Source organism: Manis javanica, chromosome 12, assembly GCF_040802235.1.
Source record: "Manis javanica isolate MJ-LG chromosome 12, MJ_LKY, whole genome shotgun sequence".
Taxonomy (NCBI): Eukaryota; Metazoa; Chordata; class Mammalia; order Pholidota; family Manidae; genus Manis; species Manis javanica.
This window is the reverse complement of record NC_133167.1, coordinates 109,886,054-109,909,135: the sequence shown is the minus strand read 5'-3', so window position 1 is coordinate 109,909,135 and position 23,082 is coordinate 109,886,054. Positions and strand designations below refer to the sequence as shown.

Genomic DNA, 23,082 nt, shown 5'->3' with positions numbered 1-23,082 from the left:
TAGCAAGAGCCCAGAGGGAGCAGCAGAAATGTCACTTCTCAGGGCCCTGAGAACGTCCCATCCAAGGGCGGCTGCATTTCCGTGCGGGGAAGGCAGCGGTGTGTCATGGAACCATTTCTTGCTGCTGTCTGAAGACAAAGATTACATTCCAAAATAAAAAACTAGGGAATTAGCTAGCCTGAATGTACGAAATTTTTAAATGTTATTTTTAATGACGGAACACAAGAGTAAAGGTACCGCCCTTTGTCACTCTGCACCTCTGACCTTGGCATGTGTAGTGAGTGGCAGGGCCGATCGGAGAGAAGCAGCCGCTGAGACTGAAACTGGAGGGTATTGTTCAGGTGAGCACCACAGCCTTTCCTCTGACAGCTTTCTGACCCGGGTTCTATGATGGCTAAATTCCTCCTTTACTTTTAATTGAGGAACGCCCCAGTGCTGGAGCTGTAGAGAGCAACATACTCCTGGCTAGTCAGGTTTAGAACCAATGCGTTCAACATGTTTTCTGGTCAACTCATGAGGTATGAAAGAGCCACTGCCTTACAAAAAAGAGGTACGATGGACGTGACATTTTCGGGGACGACAGTGCCGATGCTTAAAACAATTATTCATACAGAACCCTGACCTTTCATTTTACAGAAAAATCTTTGAGACTAGGTCAAGTCTAGTCATAAATCTGATAATTCTGACTGCAACTGCTTTGATTTTGCCTGTTATCTACCTCCCTGTGGTCTGTAACGCACACAATCCATCTGTTTGGAAGGGCTTGGGCATCACTACTGGTAATGATTCGCTCCTGAAGTGAGAACGGAGACCAGCACTGCCGCTGAAGTCCAGTTCAAGGGAGGTGAACAAAGGGCCTTGCATACATTTAAAATAATTAGGTAAGTACATTTAATTACATACAGGAGGTACAGGAATATGTACACACACACACACACACACGGGCACACAGACCCTGGCATTGGGTACCACCCATTTTATTTTCTTATGAATCTTAATTGGCCTCAGAATTGAGTTCACCTGATTCTTCATTGACCTAAGACAGTTTTTGCACTTGGCTAATGAATTACTTCTCCCCATCCTGAAGTCTGAGAGGACTGACTTTCATAGCATACCTGCTTTAACATACACTTAAAAAAACCCAAACCTACGAATATAAAAAAAATCGTTCCTCAGGCCACTGCTTCTCTGTCTATAACTGTAAGCTTAATTCCCAACGGAGCAGTTCATCTTTGCAAATATATAAATTGATTCTTGGGTTTCTATTCATATAAGCAATTTGACTGTTATGATTCAGCAAGTCAGTAAAAGGCATAAAATCACACATAAAATTAATTATGTGTAATTTTTATTCAGTGAATTATTTATCTGAACTCGATGGCAAACCCACCAAAACATGGAAAACCCTGTTATTATGAAAATCATAATTGTATCTTGGTCTAGTTTTCTGGGACATGATAATGCTGCCATACAAAGGAAAATGTTGACATTAGTTCCATTTCAAACTGACAAGTCAGCCACATATACCACCTTTAAGCAAAGCGCTGATATACTGAAAACTTCATTCGAATTGTATAAAAATGAATGACTTGTATTGAAAACAGTATTAGCATTTAAGTGTATTCTCCTATATTTAAAAAAAATTGTACATTAAAGACTCCAGTAGCATTTATCACCTAGCAATTTTTGTGAACCATTTTCTTTATATACGTCTTCTAAAATAATTATTTAACTGATTAAAGTACCTTCAGGCCTCTTAAATTTTCTAAAATATCTTCTGAATCAATATACAATTTCGAGAGAAAGCTGTTTGAGGTCCACTCTAACCCCGCAGGCTGAAGAGTGAATAATACTTGCAGGAAGCTCAGTGCCTTTCAGGGCTCCCTGACCCGCTAACAAAATGCATTAGTGTTCTACAGACGACCGACCTCTGACAGTGCATGCGACCCATCTCCTGTTTTGGGGACATAGAATTCAACTCAAGCGCACATTCAAGTTCTTTTCTGTGTTGCAAAAGCATTATAATGGTGTTCTTATATCATTACATGTAGGCCGCTGGTAGGTAAAAAGAAGATAAAGACTTAAAAACCTTACCATCGAACACCTCCAGGGCGTCAAACTGCTTCTCACTCTGAAAGGCATCCACGAAGATGGTGACGTTATGGTCCGGCTCCACCCTGATGCTCCACGAGCACGTCTGGGAGTTGAAATAGTTGGCCGGATAACCTGGGCTGAGGATGACTCCAGAAGACTCTGTGCGGACTTCATTTGCTGGGCATTGTGCTAATGAGAAAAGGACCAGTGAACGTTTTCCTTAATGCAAGAATCCAGCTTCAGAAGCACAGTTTCTACCCTGGTATGAACAAGCCAATGAGAAAAAGGAAAGAGCGATCCTACTGAGCTATGACCAAGTTTAATGTAGGGTACAAGCGCAGCAGGGGAGCAGCACTGAATAATAACAGTAACATTTAATATCACCCTGTAATTTAAAAGAGAATAATACATACATAAAACTTTAAAAAATACACATAGCAATATTAGACAGACAGCTAGATAGAGATTAGATAGGCAGGTGATGGATGGATGGATGGGTAGGTAGGTAGGTAGATTGGTAGATGGAAGGACAATGGATAGATAGATGAGATGGACAGACGGACGGATGGGTAGGTGGACAGATACAGACAGACAGATGATGGTTAGATAGATCCAATTTATTTCTGAGGGAGCCTTGGGGCAAAGAGATGAATTCACTGGCCCCGCCCCTGGGAGCCACAAAGTCAAGAAGAAAGCCTGTGTCTGAAGCTCTCTCCTTGGACGAGGTGGTGAAGTGGGGACGTGTTCCTGTGGACCCTCCCTTCGTGAGCCCTGACATAGGCACGGTTGGCAGCACCATGCGGACTTCACGCCTTAGTAACTACCTATGACTGAATGGCCCACATGCCCTGGTGTGGGGCAGGTGCATGGGCGTGTGATCACACAATACTGTTTTCCCAACTTAACTAAAAAGCAAGGTCTTACCTTTTCAATGTGGCATTACAAAAGCATTGTGGAATCATATACAATAACAGAAGAGTTATATTCATTTATGCCTTTGATTATATCTTTAATTTTATTTAGATTGTACATTTTAAACTTGTGATGTTGATTGTTTGGGGCTCTGTTAAAAGCTGAGTCAGAGAGACCAGGGCTCAGAGCCACCCTGGACTCGTGTGTGATGCCTGACAGATGGACAGATCGTGAATGAATCGTGAAGACAGGGTGGACACACTGACACGCTTTCTCCTTCCTACTTTCTCGTTTTTCCTGATTCAACCACTTTCATGTTAATCAAAATAAAACTACTCTGTGTAGGTTTGAAGATAGAAAAGAAAACCACCAGTTTCTTAGCTTTTCTTTCCTAATTTTATCATCTTCCAGAAATTGTTTGTTTGCAGAGCTACCAACAGAAAATTATTTCTATTATTGGTAATAGTTAAAAATAAACAGAAATGCACCAAAACTACTTTAAAAAGTTAAATGATCAGCTTTTCCTTCATGAAAGAGCTTTTATGAAAGGAAATGTGTCTTATTTATCTCCTTTTAATTTACTGTTTATTATTAATACATACATTTCAAATAAAGATAAATAGGTGAGCAAGGATTATGTAATATGTTTTGGTTCACGTAAGCATTAAAAAGTAATTTTTCCCTTTACTCTTTCATGTACCTTAGTGTTCTTATTGAGGTGTCTCTTAAAATTGAGGAGATGTTTAGGCGTAAGACCACCAAAGATGAAACATTTCACAGAACTCTTTTAGTAACTATGCATATTAGGTAGATTTTAAGAATATTTACAATTGTAATTAGTGGTAAGTGATATAGGAAATATTCAAACCAAAACACAGACTAAAACAACTTAGTTAAAAAGCATCCTCTTCTGTCATGGCAGAAGGTCACTCTGTGAAATACATGACGCCCTCGCGGACATGAACGTGCTTAGAACCTGCCCTGACTTTGCGGTGGGGGCCAGAGCTAGCTCTCTGCTCCTCTCTAACCAGAAGGCAGAACCCTGCCTCTCGGGGGCCATGGTCGGACCCAATTGATGCAAATGCGTCCCTTCAAGGTAAAGCACCGCGTGGGCTCGCGCCCGCCTGTCCCCAACAAGCAGAGGCCAGGGCGCTTGGTTCTGCGGGCGGCTCATGAGCAGCAGGCAGCCTGACCGTCGGTCCAGTGCTCTCGCCTCCGCGCTTGGGTCACTAGGCGGCTCCGGGACTTCAGGCTGTCTGGGATGAAGGGGCGGCCTCCCCGGGCATAGCCGCTGGGCGCCCCTGGGTGCGGCCGCTCCCGTCCTACTCCCCGCACCATTTCTGTTCCCAGTCGGACACACGCACTGTCTCTAGGATGCCCTTGGCGGCGTCTCCGGGAGCGGATGGAGTCCTGTCCGCTGTCCTCGGCACATTCCCCCGCTGGTGGACGGCCCCGGGGCGGGGGGCACCGCACACTGGATGCACTGCATGGCCCAGGACCCCCTTGCCCAGGGCCCCCGTCGCACACCTCCTGAAGGAACTGCTGCTTCAAGGCACCTGCTGGCGCTTTGCGTCACCAAACCTCCTGGAAGTCACTACGTTGGCTCATTTTGAAGAGAAATCAGATGTGAGGCTTCAAATCCAAAGTGTATTATTGAATGCATCTTGCAGGCTTCAGCAGAAGTCCTGCAGTCAAACGTTAGGGTTTATAAGTAGGACTGATTCTTAAAGGCGCCCACAGGCACAAGAGCACCATGAAGGCAGAGCTCCGCAAGCAGGCGCGCACCTGTCGCAAGCGCTGAGATGCACAGCGTCGCCCGGTTCTCATGCAGGGTTTTCCAGGGATGCTCGTGGCCCAACGGCTGCTGATGGGATCTAGTGGTCACTGCAAGTGTGCTTCTAACGTTTCAGACGCGTTTTTAAAAAACCACTGATGATTCCTACTGTCTCTGGGATGAAGCCACCCAGCACTGAAGACCTCTTAAAGTGTGGCCTAATCTAAGCTTCCAGTTCCTTAAGGCCACTTCCCTAACCACCCTAAGGGTAAGTAAGATGCAAGGAGTGCCCTCCTCTGTCCTGGGCGCCCCATGCCCTTTCTTGTTTCCAAATCTTGGTCATTCTCTTCAGATTTCGAGATGCCTCTCTCTCCTCCACATAAAAAAGCCCCTTTTGGGGGGTCCCTTTGTGGTGACAGGGAGCCTTGGGGACCAGAGCTGAGTCTAGGTGAGCGGGGTGGCGTAGGAGGGGCCCCAGGCAGCCTCAGGGCCTGCCCACACCATGGGCCTCTGGTGAGGCAGGGTGGCTGGGTGGGTGCTGGAGATTCAGCATAAAAATTCCCAAACAGCAAGACTGGATGCCCTTCTGAGTGGGTGAACGCCCCCACGGTGGCCGAAGGAGGTCCGCCCCTGGCCCACGGGACACAAGCGCTTGCCGGCCCCGTTTCAGCTCCCACTCTTGGCGCCGCCTCACCCGGTGCTCACCTGTGCCCTCGATACCATCCTTTACGTTGGACGGGCTAAGGCAAGCGCCAGCTTCCTGAGTTTTGTGTGCTGTGGGGAGCCCTCAACCTGTGAGATCTGCTACATCTCCAAGGGTCCGAAAGAAACTGAATTGTAGGTCCCACAGCTGGTGCCCGGAGAGAACAGGAGGACTTCTGGGTGACACTGGGGAACCCGATTCCAGACCCGATGCAGAGATTTCTACATTGAGGACCCAACTAGCTATTCATCTGAACATAGAGCTCAGTTTTACGAACAGATGTTGTCACCCTAAAAGTGGTGATAATCTTCAAAGCACAACTTCTGAAAGCATGGCCATGACCTTTGAAAAAGTAGGATTCAAAGCTAATGCAATTTTTCATTAAGAATTTATTGGTGGGATTGGTCCCCATTTGAGCCAAATCAAGTAATAGAAATGTACTGGAGGAAAGATTATAATTCAGTAAGTGCTTAAGTGATTGAGTACGTGATAAAAGACACTGAGTCCCCATTTTCTCTGTTAGATAATGAGGTGTTTAGGGAATGACAGCTAAGGTAAGTCTCAGCTCATTTTAAACAAATTCACTCCTGAGTAGGAACAGAAGAGAACTAGCTTCTCGGGTGCAGTTGCCGCTACGAGATCAGCAGGGCCTGGGGACCCCCGGCCTGAGTAAAGAGGACGTGTCTTGTTAGCAGATCCCTCCCTGCCAATGTGTGCGAGGGCTGAAGCAATGGACAGACGATGCTCACAGTGTGATACACTGTGTTCTGGGTTGTTGTGAATTAATGTAATTTAAATAAAAACGAGGTCAATCTTGAGGGGGGCCGACATGATGAAGGCATTTCCCTGTTGTTGGAGCAGCATGTTAAATAAATACCTACGTCTTTCTTTACTCATCAACTAAGACTGCCTTTGCCTAAAGTCAAATATTCTGAGAAATTTACAGCTGTGTTTGTTAGAGTTAAGACATGCCTTAAAAAGGTGGAAGATATGTCTCAGTTTTTACACAAAATGGCAAAAGATGAACACTTTCTATTCCCCATCTTGAGAAAGAAAATCCCTTGTGGATCATTGTAGATGTAACATGGCATGACGCACCGATCTTTCCAAGAAAATAATGATTCCGTCTCCTGACTGAGCATGCCATGCGACCCCAAGCTCTCAGAGCCCCGTGATGCCCAGCGGAGTCCCTGTTGGTTTCACAGGCTGGACAGCACGGGCCGGAGCAGGGGAGAACGGGCTCCCACTCTCGGGCGCATTTCCCAGCGAGGTGCAACTTCAAAATATATTGCATTACTGTGGTTATTTAGTAAGAGTCCATTCCACATGTTCTTCACACGTGGAACGATCGCTTCTCTCCGGGTCTCTGAGGTCTGCTCATCAGCACCCAGAAGCACAAAGGCACAAGACGCCCTCAGAGAGCGATGCCCGGGGACGGGCCCCTGGGAGTCAGTGCTCCTGCTGTGTGAACACTGCTTTCTGTGGGTGGGTAATTGACATTATAAAACCGTCAGAAAGGTAATTCATCTGCTCGTGCCTGTGTCCTCACAGCAATCCCACAAATGAGGCCGACAAAGTATATCCCTTACGCATCATGCCCGGGCGGGGGGACTGGTGTCTCTGCAGGGTCACTGGACTATCCAGGCTGGGACTTGGCCTGAATTTTGGCCTCTTTTAGGTACTTCACTATCGCTGATGAATGATAATTTTTCAGTTCCTTGAAAGGGGAAGTTTCATTTTTTTAAAGCAACTAAATGTACATTGTGGTTTTGAAGTAGTAAAATAAAAACTAGTTTAATTTGGGAAGCTTTTTGACAAGTAAATAATGATACTTCTAACTTGCATTGAGCCACCTTAGCTCATTTATGGTTTTTTTGAGTCTTTTCTTCCAATATACTTGAGAGTGGTGCTTTTTAAGTGATCTAATTATATTTAAATTAATTAGATCAATAGATCTCAGATCTTATTCCAAGACTGCCTATGCTCTTGCATCTGGTCTATGTATTTTAAAGGCATGTAGAAGTGTGGATTGTGTATATTTTATTGTATGCACCAGATGTGCACCTCAATGTTTATAAACTTTACAGAAAAAATAGTGAACACTAGATGGTTTCATCCATGCTAAAATACTTAGAGGGGAAGAGAGTGAAGCAGTGGTCTGCCTTGAAATGCATCAAAAATGTCAGCTAAGTTACTGGATGGATAGAAAGGTCCCAGACATGCGGCAAAGGGCGCCTAGTAAACACTAACGGTGGACCTAGATGGTGGATGGCCAGGCATTTACTTTGGAATTATTCTGACCTTGTCAAATTGAAAAATTTCCTAATAAATTCTTGGGGAATAAAACCAGACTTTTTATTGGATGTGGTTTTGATTCATTTTTCTATAGCTTGCTAAAGGAGAAAGGCAATTAGCTGTTTCTGCGAGCAGGTAATTGTAATTGCAAGGGGATCATAACACAGAGATGAAACTGAGACCCAAGCAAAGACATCCAGACAAGTCCAAGCGACAGAGCCCCCTGCTGAGGAAGCATGTCCATCGCGTCCAACTGCCTACCTTCGCACGTTGGGGGAGAGCCTTTGAACTGCAGTTGGGAGCTGAGCCGGCAGGTCAGCGTGTCTGTCCCAGACAGCGTGTACCCAGGATGGCATTGGTACCTCACGAAATCTCCTGAGGGTCACACAACATACTTAGAAATCAAGTTTCTGTGACGTGGAGAGCATGAATGTGCTCAACACGTATGACGACAATTCAGTCTATGTGCAAACCAACCTCATGTTCATTTATAGTCTGTGCAACAAAGTAGCGCCATTCTCTGTTCTTATTTTATAAAAATGCTATCTTAAACTTAACTGTCATTAGTACAGAATTATGTGGCAGTTTTTTCTTCCTTGATGGATGTGTCTATGTTTCTTCCCCTTCCTTCATGACTACTTAAAAAAAAAAAAAAGTGAAATCGACTGTTGGGATTTAAGGATGTAGAACAGAATGGCTTTAACGCACCCAGAGAAGGCTGCGCCAGGACCTCGGCCGACGGCCCCTCTGACCACACCCTCGTGAGCAGAGCAGAGACTGGGCTGTGTGGCCTGAACACGGTGTGACAACCTGATGGAGTATTTATACTCGGAACTGAGAGATCCTGGATCATGATAATTACACTGCTAGCATGTGCCACGGCTGATTTCCTAGTGTGACCTGATGATTATTTAACAAAACAGACCATTAGTGTAAAATGATAAAGCAGAATTTCTAAATATCATCATTAAATATATTCACCAATTATATATCCCAGTTTCAGTGAAAGGTCAATGTTACACTAACCATTATTTTAGCTGCGAATAATTAGGTTCTTCTAATTCTTCAGCTAAACACGAATGTCTAAGTCTGTCGTGGAGAAGTATATTAAAAAAAAAAAGGGGACTGATAACTGCTCTGGGGGCAGAAATGGACTCACAACGACAGAAGCAAGATTCAAATGGCAAAAAACAAAAATCTTGGGGATGGAGAAGAAAAAAACAGATTTATCCACTATCTGACCTCTCTGCATCACTCTGAGTGACGGTTTAGGGGTGTCATTCTGGCCAGCACTCATGTCCTCGTCTGCGTAGCTACTGCAGTGGGGGCAGATGTGGGAGGGCAGCCGCGCTAAAGGCACCGAAACTGAGAAAACATTACCTATTCCAAAGTCCTCATCCTCAGCGAGCATTTCGGCCTGTGGGACCACTGGCGGGGACTGACATTTCTTGAGCTGAAATGCTAAATGGTTCATGAAAAAAATTATAATGGTAATTACATTTGCTGAATAACAAAAATTCCAAAGGCGTGCCTCTTAGGTTATATGGCTTAGTTACACTGAAGTGTCTACATTTGTAAATCCTTGTTTCACACGATTGTCAAGCTTCAAATGCTTACAGGATTATTTAATGCCAGGGAATATGTGATGCTGAAGGGGAAAGGTAAACAGTTTAAGAAATTATGACATTTAGATGAAAACACGGTACATTTGTTTGGAATTCTGCAAGAGAAATAGTCACCCAGGCAGGGTTCCACGTCCTTATGTACCTGAGAAAAGATCTCTCTCTGCCTCGTCCTGAGGGCCTCTGCGGTGGAGTCCTCCCGAGAGGTAGGGGGAAACTATGAGCATTTTTTTTCGAGACTACTTAGCATTCATTCTCACAATCATTAGAGATTTGCTTTAGCCACATCTGTAATTACAGGCTATCGAGGTTCATCTGGAGAGGAGGGGAAATCTACTACAGGCACTAAGTGCATCTCCAGGGCCTCCACATCAGCCCAGTCACAATTATGCGCATCTCAGAGTGAATCCAAGCTTCCTACAGGACAGATGGGAAGTCGTGAAGGCAGCATTAAGCAAAAGGTTGCAGGAGCCCCTGCATCAAATGCAAGAAAATTCCACCACACTCTGTAGATGTGATCAAAGTCCAGGTGGAAGCGCAGCGCAGCTACACTATGGGGAAGGCCCGCGGGCACTCCACCTTGATCGGGGCACGGGGTGCACGTACCATGGAAGTTGAGCACAAAGAAGCCCCCGTTGGAAAAGTCACTGTGGAACTTGAGCAGGACTTGGTTGGTGGAGCTGTGCGCCGTCTCCAGGGCTGTGTTTCCACTGAACACGCCGAGCTGAGGTGACGTCTGGTCAGGCCCATCCCTGGGAAAGGGAGAGTGAGAGGGTTGAGGGGACAGTGGCAGCTGAAACCACTGATCCATTTTCTCCTCCCTGCAGGGCTCCGTCTTGGTAAACGCAGGATGCGTGACCCTGGGCTGGTCTAGGCTTTGGGCAGGGCTGGCGCCCGAAGCAGGCACTCAAGCGCCTCGCCTCACTCCACAACTGACCTGTCCAGGGGGGCTCAGGAACCCAGCCACACTCACAGGGAGATGAGGATACCATTTCTAGCTTTTTTCCAAATGTCCACATGTGAAAGTCAAAATTCAGTGGTTTTATTGTGGGTGAGATTCATAGAAATCTTGCTACTGAATAAAAGTGTTTTTGAAGACTGAATAAAACAGTATTGTTTTCTGGTTACTGGGCTCAGAAATGCCAGGATGTGTAATAGTCACAAAGTCAACTAGACTTTGGTCCTCATCAGCTCCGATGACAGGCCCCCGTCACCACGCAGAACCCGGCCACCCCTCTGAACCTGCGGGCTGATTGGGCAGCGCTGCTGGCATCGCAGTGCTGCTGGGGGTTTGTCTGCACGGCTTCTGACCTTGTGCGGTTTTGCCTTGCTTGGCCTCCCATGGCTGTCTGGGCCTGACTGAAGCCCCAGTTCAAGGTCTCCGTTTCTCAGTCCCACAGCCTCTGGTTCAGGCCATAATCATCTCCTTCAAGAGTCATTTCTGCAGCCCCCAAAGGTAGCCTACCTTCCTGCCCTCAACTAAGGCTCCCCAGCGTGAGACTGGCTATTCCACAAGCAAGATAATTCTCCTCTGGAGGCCCAGAGGGGCGTCCTCACTGCTCTCAGAATGAAGCTCAACGCCCTTAACGTGATCTGTGTCATCTGTGTCTGCTTACCTTGCTGGCGGGCCGCTTCCTCTCCCCTTGCTCCCCCAGGACACATACCTGAGGCCTGCCAGGGCCTTGGACTCCCCTGTTCTCCTGCCTTGCTGACTTCCCAATAGCCAGGATGCCCTGACCCTTACAGTAACTCCCCCCAGCCCCCCGCACGAGGCGCGCAGGCACTGTGGTGCTGCCTGCTGCCACTCCAGGAGCTTCATCCCCACAGACACCCCGCTCTTCCCATCGGGGCTGTGCTCACCCACTCATGCCCCCTGGTGCTCTCTGCTGCTCCCACCAGTGTCACAGGGGACTGCCGACCCCTGGTCCCTCCTAAACTTCACCTCCAAGAGCAAAGGCATGGGCAGGCGTTCCTGCAGGTAGGGACGTTCAGTCAAGAGGAGTGTAAGGGACTCGGACCAGGCCATACAGCTCATTAGAAAGGGCCAGAGCTGTGGCCCCACGCTCCACGCCCTCCTACACGGCTACAGGAGCAAGTTCTGCAATGTCTGATGTCTGTGAAGGGTGGATGGAAGGCTGTGTGTAACCATTGCTTCAATATTTCTAGAAGAACTGAATTCTTATAACAGCAAAGGTTCTACCAACTTCTCTTTTAGAAAAAAAAAAAATCACACTTAAAAATGTAAAATAAAATAAACATGGAATATTCTACACTCAGAATGACCCTGAATGTAGCTGCCACATGGCAGAACTCCAACATGTCACATGACATTTCTTCCCTATATTGTCAGATTTAGTTGGTGAATCTCCTTTCCGGTGCCTACCCAGCCACTTCATTTCTAAACCTATAATTAGACGTGCAAGTGCCATGAACATGGCTCCAAGAACGGTTTGGCACAATCACAGGTCGGTTTTTACGGAAAGGCTCTCATACCAAACGGCGATGTAGTCGTTGACGGCCTCGGTCTGCAGCAGGGTGAAGTTGATGTACACCCCATGCCCAGGTGGTACGGTGATGAGCCACACGCAGTCCTTCAAGATTGGGTACTCATCTGGGAATCCAGGGGAATAAATGGTGCCATTCTGAGAGGTCACATTATATCCACAAGGAGCTGAAAAGGAGGCAAAGAAAAATTAAGCCCAATAAGAGTCAGCTTTGGAAAGGATGCAGTTAAATATCCCTAAGTCTCTAAAGTTCCTTGGCCAAAATTTTCTCTTAGAAGAAATAATTGTGAGATATTTCTCAATAACTACTTTGCCAAAATAATTCTCCTAAAGTCTTGAAACCCTAGAAAAATTATACTTTCTAAATAAAGTTATCTAAGCTTCATTTAATATATTCTTCAAACATTCAAAATCCCTTCAGGATGAAGTCATTCCCATATAACTAAAAGGAAGAAAAAAAACTTGCTTGTCTCCTGGGACAGAGTGGTGACCCACAAGACTACGTGATGCCAGGGATCAGGTGGGAATTGTGCATAAAGACAGAACATATTCTTTTTGTTTTAAGTGAGATTTCTAAAGCCTATTTAAACAGTCTAAAAGACTCCCATCGAAGTCTGCTTGCCTTTGAACAAAAACATTATAATTCTTCACAGATCTATACCTGAGGAAATGAGATAAAACCATGTAAGCACTGTTTCACTGAGCATTTTCCCAACTGTCCAGCTTTCAACTATGTGAAGAGTCACAATAATACCCATCTGCCTATTTTTATTTTGCTTAATAAACCGATATTCACTGTTGCCACGGCAATCACTTTATTTACAGAAAAATGAATGGCATATCATTGATAGAATAAGCTGAGATGTAGTCTTTAAGTCAGACTGCGGTGTGATATATCAAAGTCATGGACAAGCAGACTTTTAATTAAGCCAAAAGCCAAACAGACGTGGCGTGAGTGTCTGTTATAGGTGTGAGCCTTCTGAGGCTTTCAAAGACTTGTTGCAAAAGGTGTAGAATTTAAGTGGAGTGAATGGGCCCAATACATTAAAAAAAAAACAACCGGGGGGAAGTTCAGCAGCAATCCCAATAATGGCTGACGAGGCCAGAGGCGGTACATGATGGCTGCCGAGCTAGGTGCACAGACCCACACTTGCTTCAGGTGAGGGAGAAACGTGCCAGTATAAAGTGGCCGCAATGTTGCCCAGGAGTAGGACATTAAATTTTTGAACCATGTTTGTAAGTGTAGATGCACAGTTCATTATCAAATGATATTCAAGCCATATATTGATAATTATAACCCATTTTTAAAGACTGAGTCTTCTATATAACTTACTGGAAAAGTGACACTGACACATGTGTGGGCAGCATTCCTTCTCAGGAAACAGACTCTTCTTACACATCTTTTTGTAAATACAAGCTTTTATAGATAAAATGACCTTTGCTTTAAAGTAACACCCTCTGCTTATTTTTTTTAAATTTAATCCAATATGGAGAGGATACTGAACACATATACAGACGGTGCTTAGCAAGTTTACCTAATGCTATCATTTTATATGCATCGTATGGTGTGGTTTTCTATTCTGTGTATGACGTTATAGATCTGAAGACAGTTATGGTAGTAAAGATATTTGCATAGGAAAGCTTTGACAGTGCCAATAGTGAGGTTGCTCCTGATCGGGAGGTACCACGGCCTACCTGACAGGTCTCCTGTGGTGGCTGCCTATGCCTGCTAGAGTGTGTATGAGGCTGATACCACCCAGACCAGCCATGCGGTATAGGGTAGGAGCTCTGATCACAGGGTATGGGCTGGCCTGGAAGCCGCTCTTAACCACAGGACACCAGGTCCATCAGCCATGCCTCCATGTAGGCCCCCGTACAGACCCTGGGCACCGAGGCCCGGGTGAGCTCCCCAGGCCAGCGACATTCCATGACCTGGCCGCCGTGGGCTCTGGGACTGGCTCACCCCTCCAGACCCTATCCTGTGTGCCTTTTCCCAAGGGTGCTTTCACAGCGTCCTTTCCCTGCTACCAACCGCCACCAGGAGCATGACAGCTCAGTGAGCCCTGGGAGTCCTGGTGGGTGTCCAGCCTCGGGGGTTTTGGGGCAGCCCTGAGATTTTGGCTAGCGTGGGGAGTCCTGGGCAGACCGGGTGCCAGGAGGGCTTTCACCTCCCAGTACAGCCCAGCCCTGGTGTGTCATGGGTCATGATGTGATTACAGAAGACGGGATCACCTTTAGGCTGTACCAAAAGCAATGGGTTTTGTCATTTTCACACTGACAAAAGTTATTTCTAAGCCAGCAGTTATTTTCACTTTAGAAAACTGGGCTTGACAAAGTGATGGACCCTAATTAAATATTTAATTCTACAACTAACACAAGTCAAAGAGTCTTTCATTTACACAGATATGAAAAGCATTCAGGTGAAAACTGCCAATAAGAAAAGGGCTTAAAGAGGGCAATTCTAATTGTTTCATACACATAAATATATGAATTTTTAAATGCAAAGTAGTATGAAAGTATTTCTTAAAGAATTTTAATAAAAAAGCACCAAATATGCTACCAATGTATTACTTTTATAAAATAATTCTTAAAATGCTCTTACATATGTTATTAAATTTGTTCTTGACTAAGATAAGGTTTTTTTAAACATACAGCTAAAGTAGTTTTTTTAATAGTTTTTATATATAATGTAGAAGGGAAAAACAGGTGAAAATATGATTAAGAAGTCCACTGATGCACTTTTTCCTAGTTCTTCAGTAGAAATTCAGTCAGATGCCTTCCCCTTCTTCCTCTGGGATATAAGCACTTAGAATTTCAAAGGTCCACAGAGTTGGCAATTTCACTATTTTCTCATTCAAAGGTACTGTGTTTTTGACGTTAGAATATTAGGCTTACAGTAACTTTTCTGTATCATAGGCTCTCCTCATAAACAAAGTACTTGATCTCTTTATCTTAACTTAATATTGCATAAAATTCAAAGTCATCACAAAAACTAGGTAGCCACACAGAAACGTTAAAGAAGGGATTTCTGCTTAGATGAGGGATGCCTGAGGAATCGCGATTTCCTACCAGTGCTGCCCAGAGACCAGATTCCAATGACTCCCGAGAAACCCCAGCCAACACGCGCCACCAGACTGCGCGCCGGCCCCGCTCTGCGCCCCAGGTCCGAGCCTGTCTACATCATTGCGTCTACCTGGGCGCTCTCTTTCTCTGAGTAACAACAAAATTAATGCTTCTAAGCCCACAATGAAATCAGGTTTTGGGAATACAGAAGCAATATATGATCACTGTAAAAGCTAAACAACAAAAGATATCTAGGGTAAAATTAGCAAGCATCCTTTCCCCGAAGAATCCCACCATTTAACAGAACCACTGAAAGCTAAATATTGCTGCCACTGAAAAGATTTCCCTGGCCACTTCCCAAGCACACACCACCCTTTGTATCTGCAATTCACTAAACGCTCTCCTTGCATATGGTTTTGCATTATAAATATTTGCATTTATTGTTAGTTATCCTCATAATTTCCTTGAGGGAAGGCCTGTTTATTAATCGTTTTTTAATGCACTGGCACATTATACGTTCATGAAATACTAAGTAGAATGAGTTTAGCACAATAGATTCCCAATACATATTTGTTGAGTCGTAAGTTCTTGAATATGCTCATGTAATATTTAATGCGCTATTACATCCCTGAAAAACAGAATGGCTCCCAAGAAGAACAACGAACTTACCATCGCATCTCGGAAAGGGGTAGTTCCAGTTTCTGTTGAGCCCATGCTGACAGGTGAGGACTGGGTGGCCGATTAAAACATACCCAGGATAACACTCAAAAGATATCGATTGTCCCACACTGTAATCTGAGTTGATCATATACCCATTCTGAAAAGGTGGTGGGTCTGGGCAGTTCTGTAATTCATAGGCTGAAACAGACAGACAGAACCAAGCTCGTATGTAAGAAGTTAAATTAGTCTGGAATTGAGCAAAGGAATATGATCACATACAGTTTCTTAAGATGAATTTTTGGTATCTTTTTAAAAATATCTTTTCCGAGTTGCCAGTTACCGTCCTGATGAGAACAGTAATTATTATTAGTAATAGAAGTACAACACGCACTTAATTACGGCAAACTGCATGTGTGATTAAATTGCCTTAAAAGCAATATAGCAAATACAAAAAATAAATTTGACAATGTTTACTCTGGAGAGAAAGTATATAAGGAGGGTGTAGTTTAAAAAGAGTAAAACAAAATATAATAAAAGGCTCTATAAAGAATGTCAGGTGAGTGTGGACCCATTTCCCTTCACTTGAAAAGAGAGTCATGCCGGCTCTACCTGAAGTGCGTCTGCTCAGGAAACGTGAAGTTGTTATATTCTGATTCAATAAGTAATTGTTCAATACAAATCAAAGAGAGAAAATTCAATTTTCTTAATTTTTCCCTTAAGAAAACAACCTGCAGTATCATTACACAAGTACTATCAGTACAATTTTTTATGACATAGCTTATGTTATAAATACATATATTTATGTTTTCAATATAATAAAGATAATGTTCAGTTGACACATAGCATCTTTGCAAATTCCAAAATTGTGAGTTAAAATCTTGGAATTTTAGCTCACAGTTTTAACAGTATGGTTAAATAAACCCTGACTTTAGTTAGCAGGTTACAAAATCCCTAATGTCACTTCATTTCATATTTTGGCATGCCTTGGTTTTAATTATTTTCATATTTACAATTGTAGAACGTCTCTGGACAAGAGTCAGATACGCAGCTGGCTTTCCTGCGGGCAGGAGAGCAGACATTAGCAGACATGCTCACGCAAAGGCCTCTGGGAATCCTGAGACGATTCCGGGTCCTGGCCACCTGGCTCCAGGGCGGGAAGAACCCGGGCAGGCCGAGCCCTCCCTGAGTGGAGTGGAGAAGACGAGCTGGGGAAGGAACGGCGCCTCTGAAAAGCACCCTGACTACGGATTCCTGAAGGGGCCTGGCGTAAAACCCCGGCTACTCCAGCCTCCCGTGCCGTGTGCTCCCCAAGGATGAAGGAGCGCAGTTCACTGAGCGTGCTGGGGAAACCCAAGTAAGCTGATTCATGTGCCAGGACCTTACACACTCTAAACTGCCATGTGCCACAACTATTTTCCTTTCATTTGTGTGTAACACACCTCAGTATTACAGGGAACTGACCCCATATACTGAGGTGAACAGGCTGTGGGAGTTTCTTGTGGACTCAGTGCCAAGTTGTGGCACGTAACCCCTAGAACGCAATGTGGAGATGTGAGTTTCATTTACACAAAACCAAACATGGTTCACTACTCATAGAATGTGTTACCTGCAGCTGCTTTTTGCTGAAGGTACATTATGACACGGAGCTCCTGAGACGATCGGGAGGGTCTCCTACAAGGATCTGACCCAGATCAACAGTATTATAAGCACAGTTACTATTAATGGGATTCACAGCAATAACAACCATTTGCAAAAGGAAAAATGCATTCAAACTCACATTTTGGAATACAATTGTGAGTTAAAGACAGTAGCTGAGTGATCTAGGCAGATGTTTTGCAGCATCTTATAAGTAGACTATTTTAGACTATTTTATACTTGAAATCTCCATCGTACCAGATTTCAAGGGAAAATATAGTTGCACAAAAGAAAAGAGTTTCCAAACCTTTATGTCTTTGAAGAACATATATCAAGGGCTGTGCTCACATCTGTTACTACTGATTGCTCTTGTAATGCCGTCACATCTTACTTGAAAACTAGATGCTTAGAAAACACCATGCTAATAAGTGTAAGGACACGAAACAGAACAGGAAGCCTAGTCACCACGTCTTTCTCTTTACCTCTCATGTGTGTGCACGTGCACACACACACACATGCACACACTGTTTCCCCTCCCCGAGCTCCTCCCTGAGCTGACCTGGCAAGCACAAAGCAGGCCCCTCGCCTCTGCCAAGGGCCCCACATTAAACTCCGTGAACACAGCCTTTCCCTGAAGTGAGGGCCAAGCGGCTTCCATGCCAGGCTAGTATCTGTGCATGGAATCAGTCTGCAGACCCGCGCTCGCAGGAAGAACAGAACGCGACAGTGCCCCTCCCCCACCAGCCAGCTTCCTTCGCTGCTGTGCTCTTACAATGACATCCACATTTTGTTCTCATTCTCGTTTTGCCTGAAATACAATAAACTCTGTTGGAGAAATGAGACCTCTAATACATCACATACAACTGCTAATTAAATCATAAAAAAGCTCTCAGAGTGGACAGCCAGTTTCCATGGGAGGGGAATCAAATCAGACCATTCAACATGACCTCAACTCCCCTGGAGATGCCATTAGCGTGTTTAGCAGTGAACGCGGGACCCCAGAAACACCTTCACAAACACGGTGAAGAAGGGAACAGTTCAGAGATTCCTGATGAATGTCACACACAGCTGCACTGCCAGGCGCACGCATGCACACCCACACACATTCACCCCGGCCTGTTACACGGACGGGTCTGCGCTTTGCATCAGCATCTACGGAAGATGACTTGGAAGCCCCCTCGAGTATGTGGCATCCCTCTCCATGAAAAAGTTCACCCAGGCTCCCAGGAGCACGTAAGCCACAGACGCAGACCGGACATAATGCCCAGAGTGGCTCTTCCTTTGTCATAAGGATGGGATCTGGGTCTCACTTTTAAGATATTCACCTAAACGCTCTTTTTTGATTATGTTAACTCCATGATCCCAATACCTACCGATGAAGCTGACCTGTGTTACTGCTGAGGCTGCAGCCAACCCCAAGCCTCTCAGGCTCCCTGGAGTCTTGTGGACACGGTTACCCCAACTGCTTGCTCACAGCTGCCACAACTACGTCCTGTGCTTGGACGGACTAAGGATGAGTTGCACGTGGTCCTTTGGCAGAATAGCATTTACCTGCATAAAAATTCATAATTTGACCCAAAGGGACTGCTGGGCTCCTGAGCCTGAAGACTCAGACTTAGGTGCTTCTGGCACAGCCAGGCCCATGGGCAAGCCGGCTGTCGGCTTGGGGCCACCTTAGACCTGTTGTGTGGTTCTTTTTCTAGACCATTCATTTTGGACTTAGGTAACTGATAGCCTTTGGAACTTGACAGACATGGCCTTAAAAACCCTACCACCCAGGAGACACGTGACCTGAGTGGGGTCTGCATCTGGATCAGGAGACTAGTCTCCACAGAGGGGCTTGTGGGGCTGGTTGCCTTTACACTCAGCAAACCTATAAATGGAAAAGCAAATCCACGTGACCTGCAAGGGGAAACGGCTCAGGTTTGCAGACTAATATCTAATTAGTTGATATTAGTTTTCCAGTTTGTGACTTAGAAATACAGTACATGAACTCAATTTTATTTTACACAGCTCTTCACCTTCTATTTCTCAAATTCTGGATAAGTCATTTAACTTCCAGACAGCTACATCTACAGTAACATTTTTGACCTTTATGGCCATAAATAAATGACAAGGTTTAGGAATAAGGGGCACAACATAGACATCACTGAGGATGACAAAAGTTATCTACATAATTTATACACCTTCTTATAAGTTATTAATTATAAGCTTAACTTTTAAATCTCCAGTGGAACCTAGGAATTTTGATGTGACATACAAATCAGAATTGTGTCATTTTACCAACTTAGGTATTTTATAAAATGACAAACACTGATAAGCTATCTAATTAACTATCATCCTTGTCAGATATGATACCCTACAAGAATTTGGAATATCTCAGATTTGTGTTCTTATTTTCTTTTTCTAATTTATTTTTATATCTCTCAATTATAGCAAATTGTTTACAATAAAAAGTATATTGCTTAGGGATTTTTAAAAATATGGATATTTATCCAGTGTCCAGTAGATAAAACATTGGCTCAACCACTCACATGTTTGGCCTAGATGAGGACTCACTAATTCCAATGCCGGAAGGCCAAGCAGGCACTATCGACGGTCAGAGCTGCCCGGGAGCCCAGGGCACTTCTGCAGTCAATGCCTTCCACTCTGACACCTGAGGAGACTCTACACATCTGAGGGCTGGCCAGACGCTTCCAGATTCCGACATTGAAGACAGAGAATGGAAGTGGACCTATGGTATTTTGCAAATCATGTGAAAGCTCATTCTAAATATTAACAATTAAAAAAATACTGGTATTTTGCCAGCCATTTGCAGCACCTTACGACCTCTGCTCTAGATGAGTCCGACTTAGACCTGTTGTGTGGTTCTCTTTCTAGACCATTCCTTTAGGACTTACGTAACTGAGAGCCTCTGGAACTTGACAGATATGGCCTTAAAAACCCTATGTGGGAAACAGCCCAAGAAATAAAACAAAAACATGTCTTTGAGCTCTGGAGGTTCAAAGTTACTAAGATAACATATAGTTTCAAAATCCCATGGTGAACAGCACTTCCATGGGTGTTTGCATTTGACTTCTGCAACATCAATAAGGAAAGAGGACTAAGACTTTGAGTTCATCATCAAGAATATCTGAAAGAGGCAGAAACTACTGCTTAATTGTTATACAATTATAATAATTATGCCTAGGTTCTTAGTGGCTCATATAGTAACATCGTGCCAGCCCAACCATGGAGATGTAATAAGACCAAGTTCAAGATAAGTGTGAATGAAATGTTCATGCTTTAGTAGCATTTCCTTCGGAGGCACAGGGACGGGGTGGGGGCCGGGTGTGCAGAGGTATGAAAAGGACGCATGGACTTCATCGCCAAGTGTCCTTCACATAGTCATAGTAGGCCGAGCACACAGCCAGATGCAGGGGACAAAAGTCATGTTGAGGCCGGACCCCGTCTCCCTCCCGGAGGCCTGCACCCTCTGCACCAGGGCCTCTGAGCCAGGAGTGCCGACAACGCTCAGGGGAAGTGAAAGATGCCAATACAGGGCCCCCAGCCCAGTCCTGCAGCTGAGTCAGAAGAGGACAAAGAGGCTAAGAGAATAAGGCAATGGCAGTGAGACAGTGGAATGACCATCAGATCGCACTGTCCGAAGCCAAGGGGAGAGGGCGCCCAGCCAGAGGAAAGGACAGTGGTGCTGAGGCCAGCAGGAAACGTGGGAAATGCCCATTCCAAACAGGGACTAGGTGGCATGAAAACCTGCTGGGTGGCAAGACCCGGTCCACAGAGGGCATGTCAGTGGCTGGGGGACAGGGACCAGGTGCAGAGCCCGAGAAGCCTGAGGAGACGGTTCCTCAAAAAGCGCTTCTTAGAAGGTGGAAGCTCAGGGAAGCAGGGGATCCGAGGTACATAAAACCCCACACACGCGGGTGAGGGGGAGAGAGCTCAGTGCGCCTGGAATGCTGCTGGGCAGGCCCGGGCAGGAAGGGGCGGCTGTGGACGCGGTGAAGGGCTCTGATGGGCAAAGCCGGAGTGCAGGCGGGGTGGGGCCAGGGGAGGAGGAGGCCTGCCACCCGGGGAGGGAACAGGGCGGATGGCGCGCGGTGGGGCACCTGTCGCCTCCCGCTCTGCGGCGGGCGTGGTGCTGCCCTCCCGCGGTAGCACAGAGCAGTCCTGGCACGGGCCCTGCCCTCTTCCTCGCAGCTCCAGCCTCCATTTCCCTTTCTGGTTGCCTCCTACCAGGATTACTATTTTAAGACACCCAAATTTTGGAAACCTGAAGTTGTATTTTATATATTTTTTATGTAATGATGTCTAAAAGTTCAACACAAAATGCCATCCTCTTTCAGCAATAAAATACTAAAAAGCTCTATTTTTCAAGGGCAATCTATGAAATTAAAGAAAGCAAGTGATTTAGCCATGATGAAAAATGACCTATTTTTGACATTTTCAACTTCATTTAACACCATTTGAGAAAGATCTACTGAATTATTTGTTATGAAATGAAAATTTTGACATTTTTCACATGTCAGAAATGCCTGGATAACGGTCAGTTCCAGCTTGCCTTAGGCCTTCCCTTTGTGTGGCTTAAGAACAAAGGATGAAGTCCATTCACGGGCATAACTGGCACAGGACTTGAGCAACGTGCTGATCCACTGATCTGCGTGGAGACCAGGCACGGGAGGCGCTGCCAGGCCCACTTCCATCGTGAACCGAATGCACAGTCCTGAAGGGCTCGGTGCACAGGCACACGAGGACGCTGACCAGATAGGTCACGAGACGAGCCAGCGGCTCAGGTGCGCGCGGAGGGCCATCGGGGAGCACACGCCTGGGGACGGGAGTGGCGGCTGTGACAGTGCGGAGCCGGTCACAGCCTGTGAGGCGACGTCCAAGACTCGTGTGTCAGGACGGCAGTGACCCCACCCTGGGGGGCGAACAGCACCCCTGAGAGGCGCTCCGGCCCACGAGTCTCTCTTACTGGCGCGGGGCGTACATTTCCGAACAACTCGTAGGTGAGCAGCGGCTGTGGATTCCCGTTCTCCTCCTTACCTTGGTAAGCGAGTTTGAACCCCTGCCGGTTCTGCGAGTGGTCACTGTAGAAGTGGACGAGGGTTTCGTGCGTCGTGCTGAGCAGGGCGGAGGGCAGCTCGGAGCCGCTGAACTGCCCGATCATGGGGCTGCTGCGGTGAGGACCGTTCTGAATTTCAAGGTAGTCATGATTAGCTTCCGTGGAAAAATTCAGAAACTGAATATGTGCACCTATGAAAAAGTAGGCAGAAGAAGTAAAAGTTAATATCAAAATTTATAAATTGATTTTGGCAAAAGTGATGAAAATTTCACTAGTCTCCCCACACAATGTCTCTCTTGGAGGCAGAGCAGCGCAGCCATAGTGGGGCGAGCACGCATCGCGGACCCCGCCACCAGGGTGCAGCTCCACCTGCGGCCCACAGGCGCCAGGTGACCTCCGTGCAGGTAGTTCACGTCCCTAGGTCCCCCGCAGTGGAGTGTGAGCATTACACGCGTTGTATCACAGAGCTACAGAGGTATGAATCCCTAGGAGGGCAACTGGTGCTTGTATGTATGGCGATGATTTCGTTCCAGCTGTTATTATAACTGTCACAGACAGAAACAGAGGCTGTGACTATACACCAAATCACAAGTTAATTAACAGCTGTGTCAAAGAAGAAGACAATAGAGGTCTAAAACAAAATGCAGCATACTTTAAAGTGGCCTTTAAACGGATGGTCATTCCATTGCACAAGTGACTTGGTAGTTTAGCTGCACTGTTTTGATTGCATTATGTACACAGAGCCCATTATTGATGTT

At 45.6% G+C, this 23,082-nt stretch overlaps 1 protein-coding gene across 4 annotated transcripts in view; it reads right to left on the bottom strand.

Moving 5' to 3' along the window:
* Positions 1-23,082, bottom strand: part of CSMD1 (CUB and Sushi multiple domains 1) — a 1,487,013-nt gene that overhangs the window by 93,176 nt on the left and 1,370,755 nt on the right. For all 4 annotated transcript variants that reach the window (XM_073219228.1, XM_073219229.1, XM_073219231.1 and 1 more), the window contains 7 exons: positions 22,306-22,515; positions 15,637-15,825; positions 11,894-12,071; positions 10,007-10,152; positions 9,159-9,239; positions 8,040-8,153; positions 2,095-2,283 (listed from right to left, as the gene is read on the bottom strand). In XM_073219228.1, coding sequence (XP_073075329.1) covers positions 2,095-2,283; positions 8,040-8,153; positions 9,159-9,239; positions 10,007-10,152; positions 11,894-12,071; positions 15,637-15,825; positions 22,306-22,515 — 1,107 coding nt within the window. The remainder of the gene's footprint in view (positions 1-2,094; positions 2,284-8,039; positions 8,154-9,158; positions 9,240-10,006; positions 10,153-11,893; positions 12,072-15,636; positions 15,826-22,305; positions 22,516-23,082) is intronic.